The 9,248-nt window shown below is 49.0% G+C and overlaps 1 protein-coding gene across 1 annotated transcript in view; it reads right to left on the reverse strand.

Moving 5' to 3' along the window:
• The window catches only part of FTO (FTO alpha-ketoglutarate dependent dioxygenase), a 271,168-nt gene extending 262,928 nt beyond the window's left edge, over positions 1–8,240 (reverse strand). The window contains exons 1-3 of the mRNA XM_038754225.1: positions 8,199–8,240; positions 8,025–8,102; positions 1,363–2,020 (exon numbers count right to left, since the gene is read on the reverse strand). Coding sequence (XP_038610153.1) covers positions 1,363–2,020; positions 8,025–8,102; positions 8,199–8,240 — 778 coding nt within the window. The remainder of the gene's footprint in view (positions 1–1,362; positions 2,021–8,024; positions 8,103–8,198) is intronic.
• Between the last annotated feature and the right edge of the window lie 1,008 nt (positions 8,241–9,248).

A 9,248-nucleotide genomic window follows, 5' to 3' on the forward strand; every position in this document is an offset into this window, starting at 1 on the left:
TCGCCACCCAGGGTGGGGGTCCGAAACAGAACTCTAGGACCCCCTCAATTATTCCAGGCCACGAGGCACTGCAGGGCCCCCAGAAGCGCATGCCTAGGCAGGGAACTCGAGGGCTCTGTGGAAATCCAGGAACGCCTGTTCCCAGAGCCACCCCTGCCTGCTTCTGGCAAAGGAGGGTGGTCAGAAAAGCCGCCTGAAGTGGGAGCGACTTCATATTTGACAAATCGCTCCCATAAAGGCACTGATGTCAACCACAATAAAACATGTTTGTAAGGCTGGAAATGTGCACCTGTGGGAACCTGGAGAGATTTGACAGATTTTGTTTTCCTGGCTCTTTATCAGCAACTTAATTATAGCAAGGCTGCCTCCTCCTCTGAGTGCTAACTACATGGAACCTGGGGGCCTCGCTCCAGGGACGGGGCAGAAGAAGGGAAATGTCGGGACCGCTTGCGTGGGAAATCGACGTGAGTCTGAGGGCGGCGAGACGGTTAGCAAGTGGCACACCTAGATTTGGGACCCAGGTAAGCAGTCCTTAAGAGGTACAGGAGTTCTGGCCACTAAACACCAGGGCATGGGGTGGTCACCAATGGCCCTGTGGAATTCTGGAAAAGGAGGAGTGCACGGCATCTTGTGCGGCGTAACGTCATGACATCGCGGACACCATTTCCGGGAGAAAGCCAATTTCCCACGTTTCTGCTCCCGGGGGACCTCCAAATCTCCCACTTGCTCAGGGCATTTGCATCTCCCCTCCCTGGTTTGCTGCAGCCATAGTGAAGAAATATCTCCTCCAAGAGGCCTTCCCTAACTAAGTCCTCCTTTCATCTTTTCCAAGGCCCTTCTGCATCACCCTGTCTTGCTTTTTTATTATTCCCCTGCCCCGGCACCCAGCCCCACAGCATTTATGTACATGTCTAACATTTATTTATTTATATTCATGTCCGTCTCCCCCTCCGGACTGTAAGTTTGTGGTGGGCAGGGAATGTGTCTACTTATTGTTCTACTGTACTCTCCCAAGCACTTAGCACAGTGCTTTGTACAGAGCACTCAATAGATATGATTGACTGAGTTGTACCAGTGGAAGGCTGGGTGCTGGAAAGTCAAAACCCAGCCAAAATACATGATCCCTCTACACTGGAAGTTTGTTGTGGGCAGGGAATGTGTCTGTTTATTGGTATATTGTATTCTCCCAAGCGCTTAGTACACTGCTTTTTGCACAGTAAGCGCTCAATAAATACATCAATGAATGAACGAATGAACGAACGAACAGGCCCACTGGGTGAAACTGGATGTCTTGCCACCCTATTTTGGGCAGCACCTGCCCCAAGCAGCTCCGGCCCCGAAGGCTTGCACACTCTACCTGACCTTCACAGCTGTAGCTATACACCGCCACGGTCGACCCTTCCACCAGATTCTCGTCATGGTGCCAGCTCACGGCCATTTTCCCCATCCCGAAATAAGGCTCCTCCTTCAGGTAGGCCATCTGTTGGGGATCCATGAAATTCAACAGCGTCACGTTGAACGCCGCTCGGCTCGGCCCCTTCCCCGGGTCGGCTCTGCCGGCCGCGAGCGGGCCCTCGCCACCCGTGCGGGGCCCTTTCGTGGGAGTCTCCGGGACGGGGGGTAGGGCCGAGAAGACGGGGACGCTTGGGTCGTCCAAGACGGCGGTCGCCCGCGGCCCGGGCAAGGCCTGGATCGTCTCCGCTTGCAGGTGATCATTCAGGCAGGCGAGAGCGGCGCAGGCCGTGGCTATCTCAGCGTCCCGGTACTTGACGTCGGGCCCGCCCCCCGGCCACGGCACGGCGAAGAGCCTCGTGTCCAGGTACTTGTAGGTGTGTCCCGGCTGGCCGACGAGGAGGCGGGACACCGGCGTGAGCAGGTCTTTCCCCTTGATGCGCACCAGGTCTTGGAAGAAGCAGCCACGCTCCCGCAGGGCGAGGAAGGCCCGCTGGACCCGCCGGTGCAGATCTTCCGGGATGCTGGCGGCCTCACGCAGGACCAGCTTCGGGTAGTGGCTCCGCCACTGTGGGAAAAGGAGGAGGAAACGATGTCTCTCCGTGATGTGCTTTTCACCTACGATGCTTTGCAAGCATCAGGATAATAATCATTGTGTTATCTGTCCAGCACCTACAATCACTCCATGGTATTGATTTCCCCACTAGACTGCAAGCTTGTTGTGGTCTCTCTCTCCCTCTCTTTCTCAAATGGAATTTGCCAAGTGGTTGATACGTGCCCAGACACTGCTAAACGCAGGGGTACATATGAGCTAATCGGGTTGGACACAGTTCATATCCCATGTGAAGCTCATAGTCTTAATGCCCGTTTTCCAGATGAGGTAACTGAGGCATAGAGAAGTTAAGTGACTTGCCCAAGACCATGAAGCAAACACGTGGATGAGCCAGGAATAGAACCCAGGTCCTCTGACTCCTGGGCCCGTGCTCTTTCCACCAGGCCATGCTGCTTCTCAAATATATTCTTCCTGTTGCTATATGGACCACCTTGGCTCAGCCCATGTTTCTCCTCTCCTTTAAAACCCTCCAATGGCTCCCTGTGTCTCTCCGCACGAAACAAAAACTCCTCACATTTGGCTCCACCACTTGGCCCCACCAAATCTAGCTCCTCTCTTCACCTGCTATTCCTCAACTCCTCCTCTTCCTCCTCCCAAGTCAATCAATCAATCATATTTACTGAGCGCTTACTGTGTGCAGAGCACTGTACTAAGCACTTGGGAAGTACAAGTCGGCAACATATAGAGACAGTCCCTACCCAACAGCGGGCTCACAGTCTAGAAGGGGGAGTCCACCTAGCTATCCCTGGTTCTTAACTCTCCGTCTTCCATTCCTTGTTCAATCTGTTCCCCTGGATTGGAACCCCAGCCCTCCCCACATCAGACAACCTACTGCTCTCCCCTCATTCAGATCACTTCTAAAATCCCACCTCCTCCAACCAGCTTTCCCTGCTTAATTTCCCAGCACCTTCGGCCAACTCTAGCAATCGATCAATCAGTCACGTTTCTCGCGCATTTACTGAGTGCAGCGCGCAGTACTAAGAGTTTGAGAGAGTACAGTATAGCTTATTTGCACCCTGTTAGCACTCTTTCATACACATGCACTTGCCATTGCAACGTAGCATCCCTGTCCCACACGGGGCTCACAGTCTCAATCCCCATTTTGCAGATGAGCGAACTGAGGCCCAGAGAAGTGAAGTGGCATGTCCAAGGTCACACAGCAGACCAGTGGCAGGGCCGGGATAAGAATCCAGGTCCTTCTGACTCCCTGATTGTGCTCTCTTCACTTGGCCACGCCGAATTCCAGTCAAGTGAGAGCGCAGTAATAGCAACAGCATCTATTAAACGCTTCCTGTGAGCAGAGCGCCATACCGAGCCCCGGAAGAGAATACACAGGAGGGAATTGGCCACGGGACCGGTGTTGCCAAAGCCCGGAGCGAGGGTACGGCCGTGACCTCAGCTGCCCGCTTCCTTGGGGGAGACTTCCCCGCCCTGAGCAGCTGCAGGCTGAGCCAGAGAGAGCGTCAGGCCATTAGCCTCGGGAGGGCTGCCAAGACGCGACCATTTTACGGCTAGAATTGCACGGAAAATGTTACGACTAATATGGTGCAAATTGCCGCAAAGTGCAAAGTGTTGCCAGCAAGGACCGATCTGACCCAGGCGGGAGAAGGCTCCCTGAAATGGGATCTTCCCTGCCTCTTCTACGAAGGGGAACGGTGGCAGGGGGGCGGTTAGGCCGATCGTGGTGATGGAATTCTCAACTCTTTGATCCTACTTCTCCCCGCTAACTGCTGGTGAAGAGCGCGGTGCTGAGTCAGCTGTCCCTGCCGAACCTTTTGGGCTGAAATAATAATAATAATAAATAATGATGACATTTATTAAGCGCTTACTATGTGCAAAGCACTGGGGGGGGGATACACGGTAATCAGGTTGTCCCCCGTGGGGCTCACAGTCTTCATCCCCATTTTACAGATGAGGGAACTGAGGCCCAGAGAAGTGAAGTGACTTGCCCAAAGTCACCCAGCTGACAAGTGGCGGAGCCGGGATTTGAACCCATGACCTCTGACTCCAAAGGCCGGGCTCCTTCCACTGAGCCACGCTCCTTCTCGTGGCTGAAAATAACTTTCCCTGCAGAAAGACACCTTAAAATAAAAATCCCCCCGCTGTGTACTCTTGTGCACGGTAAGCACTTAATAAATACCATTCCTACTAAAAAGGATTGCTATAAAAAGACAATGACTAGCAGGAAATAACAGCCTTTCTCTACAGAAAGAGCGACAATCCCCTTCCCGCAGGTAGCGATAAGACTCCGGCACACCGGTAATTCCCGTCTAAAAGACAGTGAGCCACATATTGCAAAGTGCAAAGGCTTCATCCGTGTCACAGAGTCTTTAGATCTCAAGAGGTAGATTACGTTCGTTGACTGCTGTTAATGTAATTGCGGGACGGGATGTTCTCGGGGAGAACTTTAATGGGATTTACAAAATATTCCACTAGAATTTTTGAAGATCGGCCAAAGGTTCCAAATCACGGTGTACCATCCAATGTTCCGCTCCTTCCCTTCCAAGCTAGAGAATAAATCTTAATTTGTGACTGCCCGCTAATCTGAAATTCTTCAAGTACTAAGAAAGCTGAGCCCCAGCACATCGAGTTTTCTGCTTCCCTGCACTCTCTTCCGAAACAACATAAAGGTTAGAGAGGCAGCATGATCTAGAGAAAAAAGCACAGGCCCAGGAGGCAGAGGACTTGGGTTCTAATCCTGGCTCCACCCTTTGTCTGCTGTGTGACCTTGGGTGACTCACTTATAATAATAATAATAATAATAATAATAATAATAATAATAATAATAATAATAATGATGGCATTTATTAAGCGCTTACTATGTGTAAAGCACTGTTCTTCTCTGTACTTCAGTTTCCTCATCTGTAAAATGGAGGTGAAGACTGAAAGCTTCAAATGGGACATGGATTGGGTCCAAATTGATTAGCTCAAATCTACATACCCCCAACACTTAGCATAGTTCCTGGCACATAGTAAGCACTTGACAAATACTATTCACAAAATTGGAGCAAGCAGAGGCTTTTTTAATATTTCCTCTCTCTCAACTACTTTAAATGAGGACGCTCCTTGTTCATCTCCCAGTGCTATTAGCTACGTTGCACTGGGCTCCGCATAAGACCGTCAGATGGACCGCGAGACGGACAGAGAAGGGGAAATTCTCCCCAGGAGCTCTCATTCTGGGAATTGTACAAACCAGACAGCCCGGTCACACGTGAAAGATCCTTCTGCCAAATGTGGTAAGGAATATCATGAATGTGAAGCGCTCTAAACTGAGAGCCACTCTGGTGCTTTGCTCTAATGGACTTTCTTGCCTATCATTCAAACGTGACAGCTAGAAGCCGAGAGCTTCAGGTTCTCACTCTGGCTTCTCCTGTGATCCTGTGGCCAAATTGAGCTAGTTTAGTTAGGGGGGCACTTTAGCTGGGGAGGAGGATGGGGTCCCCTCTAAAATTCTTCTCGGGAAATCTGATAAGAACTGAGATTGAAGGAGAAGCGGAGAGGTGGACGGTTTAGAGGAGTTTTCATTCCCCTATTTCTTTCTGTCCCCTGGATCTTCTACTGTCTCCAATTTTGGGATCCTGACCGGCTCTGAGCTGCTCAGAGATAGCAGCAGGGTGTCCTAGTGGGTAGAGCGCGGGCCTAGGAATCAGAAGAACCTGGCTTCTAATCCCAGATCCGCCAATTGTCCGCTGTGTGACCTGGGCAAGGCACTTCACTTCTCTGTGCCCCAGTTACCTCACCTGCAAAATGGAGATTAAGATTGTGGGACAGGAGCGGTGTCCAACCCGATTGGCTTGTATTCATTCATTCAGTTGTATTTATTGAGCGCTTACTGTGTGCAAAGCACTGTGCTAGGCGCTTAGCACTATATCCACCCCAGCACTTAGTACAGTGGCTGGAAACAGAGTAAGAGGTTAACAAACACCATAATGAAGGAGCCTCTTGGATTCAGTTCAGGGGATGACCCAGTGACCAACGGGGGACTTATATATCAATCAATCAATCAACCGTATTTATTGAGCGCTGTGTGCAGAGCACTGTACTAAGCACTTGGGAAGTACAAGTTGGCAACATATAGAGACGGTCTTTACCCAACAGTGGGCTCACAGTCTTAAAGAGAAATCGGCAAACATTCCAAACCACAGCCCCAGGCCCATCATGTAACACTTGTCGGAGAGGGTCATCATGATGGCCTGCCTTCTTTCCTTCCTTTCTGGACTCACAGGGCCCTAAACTCAGTCCACCCGGAAAGCCTGCTCGCCTGTCCACCACTGGTAGGGATTTCGCTCCCGTGGCTCCTCCCGGAAAATGAAAAATCTTCTTTTTTCTTAGGAGCCACTTCTATGCTCCAAGCTGAGCAGTTCCACCTGCCCCGACCAGCCAGGGAAATTACTGCTGCTTCTGTTATCGATAATAATAATAATAGTATTTCAGTGCTTACAAGCCACGCACATTATAACCGCCCCAATGTTAGTGACGTGAACCCGGCCGAGCCCACAAAGCCTTAGTGAAGGCACAAGTCCTCCAAGAGGCCTTCCCTGACGAAGCCCTCATTTTCTCTTCCCCTACTCCTTTCTGAATCACCCTCGCACTTGGATTCACTCCCTTTATTCACCCCTCCTTCAGCTCCAAAGCACTTACGCCCATATCCATAATTTATTGATTGGTATCAATGTCTTCTTCCCCCTCTATCAATCAATCAATCAATCAATCAATCAATCGTATTTATTGAGCTCTTACTGTGTGCAGAGCACTGTACTAAGCGCTTGGGAAGTACAAGTTGGCAACATATAGAGACAGCCCCTACCCAACAGCAGGCTCACAGTCTAAAAGGGCTAAAAGGGGAAGACAGAGAACAAAACCAAACATACTAACAAAATAAAATAAATAGAATAGATATGTACAGGTAAAATAAATAAATAAATAAATAAATAGAGTAATAAATATGTACAAACATATATACATATATACAGGTGCTGCGGGGAAGGGAAGGAGACTCTAAACTCATTGTGGGCAGGGAACATGCCTACCAACTCTGTTATCTTGTACTCTCCCAAGCGCTTAGTACAGTGCTCTGCACAAAGCAAGCGCTCAATAAATACCACTGATTGACTCTTTCAATTAATTCAATCATCTTTATTGAGCGCTTACTGTATATGAAGCACTGTACTAAGCCTATTGAGTGCCAAGCTCCATACTAAGGACTTGGGAGAGTACACCTGAAACAAATCGCAAGTTCCCTGCCCACAAGGAGTTTCCAATTTAATCTGTCACTCCAGAAGGCAGAACCGTGACCCCTTATTCTACTCTACTTTCCCAAGTGTTTGGTAAGAGAAGCAGCGTGGCTCCGTGGTAAGAGCACGGGCTTGGGGGTCAGAGGTCAAGGGTTCTAATCCTGGCTCCGTCACATGTCAGTTGTGTGACTTTGGGCAAGTCACTTAACTTCTCTGTGCCTCAGTTCCCTCATCGGTAAAATGGGGATTAAGACTGTGCACCCCACGTGGGATACCTTGTATCTCCCCCAGCACTTAGAACAGTGCTTGGCACATAGTAAGCGCTTAACAAATACCAACATTATTATTATCATTATTACAGTGCTCTGCATTGAGAAAGTGCTCACTAAATACCACTGTTTGGCTGATTTAAAAGAGTGTCTGACAGTTTCGTAAAGGCATCTCACCCCCGATACCCATGGCATGGGGGACACCCCCCCACCACAGTAATCGATGTTGTTTATTGAGCACTTACTGCACGCAGAGCATTGTACAAGTGCGTGGGAGAGTACGATACAATAGAGTTGGAAGACAGGTTCCCTGTCCCCAAGGAGCTTCACTCCCAAATTATGTTCCACGAGGTTTGGGTTCATACCAGAACCTGTCAGGATGCCCATAATGAAAGACCCCCTCAACTTCTGCACCCAGCAGGCAAAGTGCACATTCATAAGGTGAAGATACATTACCAGCTGGTGGAATCCAGCGTCTCGAGGCGTCAGATAAGGAAGCCACCTGTCTCCAATCTCTTGAAGAAGCTTCTGCTTCTGTTGAAACAAAGTCGTGGGACACTATTCAGAGAGACACTAAGAGGGGGGGTCAGAGCACCGGTTTCATTGCAATTGGCAAAACAAAACGGTCACAAGATTGAACGCATCGTCATTGCAGGGCCCAAGACAGCACATTCTGTCACTCCAGTTCCTGGCACTCCTCAGTCAGCTTCAAACACATCTCAGTTTATTATTAGTAGTAATAATAATAATGGTGGTGCTACTTAGGTGCTTACTATGTGCCAGGCACTGAAATAAGCATGGGATGGATATGAGCAAATTGAGTTGGACACCAACCCTGTCCCACGTGGGGCTCACAGTCTTAATCCCCATTTTACAGATATGTTTGTACAGATTTATTACTCTATTCATTTTACTTGTACATATTTACTATTCTGTTTATTTTATTTTGTTAACATGTTTTGTTTTGTTGTCTGTCTCCCCTTCTAGACTGTGAGCCCGTTGTTGGGTAGGGACTGACTCTACATGTTGCCAACTTGTACTTCCCAAGCGCTTAGTACAGTGCTCTGCACACTGTAAGCGCTCAATAAATATGATCGAATGAATGAATGAATGAATTAGGGAACTGAGACCCAGAGAAGTGAAGCGACTCGCCCAAGGTCACGCAGCAAAGTGGTGGAGCCAGGTTTGTCTCTTCGCACAGCGATGATTAATTCAGAGTTAATTTCAATGGCTCCTGGGGGATTAAACATATTCTGAGAGTCCGGCCTGGCATAGTTCCCGGCTATCTATGTGATTCTACTTTCTACCATTTATCAGCTTGTCTGTTTCCCCGCATTAGAATATAATCTCCCTGTGGGCAGGGCATGTGTTTTTGCTTCTTCTGCACTTTACCAAGTGCTGGGACAGTGCAAGGCACTCAGTCAGCACTCGATAAATACCATTACTAGGTCTGCTACTAATACAACTGCTGAGGTGTTTAGAACTCAATCGATCAATTAATGAAACAATTTTTTTTGTATGTGTGTGCTTTGCTTTTCTATGTGCCGGACATTGTACTAAATTCTAGGGGTCCCGCCTGGGGCTCACAGTCTTAATTCCCATTTGACAAATGAGGTCACTGAGTCACAGAGAAGTTAAGTGACTTGTCCAAGGTCACAAAGAAAGCAAGTGGTGGATCCG

The sequence above is a fragment of the Tachyglossus aculeatus genome, chromosome 11, assembly GCF_015852505.1.
Source record: "Tachyglossus aculeatus isolate mTacAcu1 chromosome 11, mTacAcu1.pri, whole genome shotgun sequence".
In the NCBI taxonomy this organism is placed as follows: domain Eukaryota; kingdom Metazoa; phylum Chordata; class Mammalia; order Monotremata; family Tachyglossidae; genus Tachyglossus; species Tachyglossus aculeatus.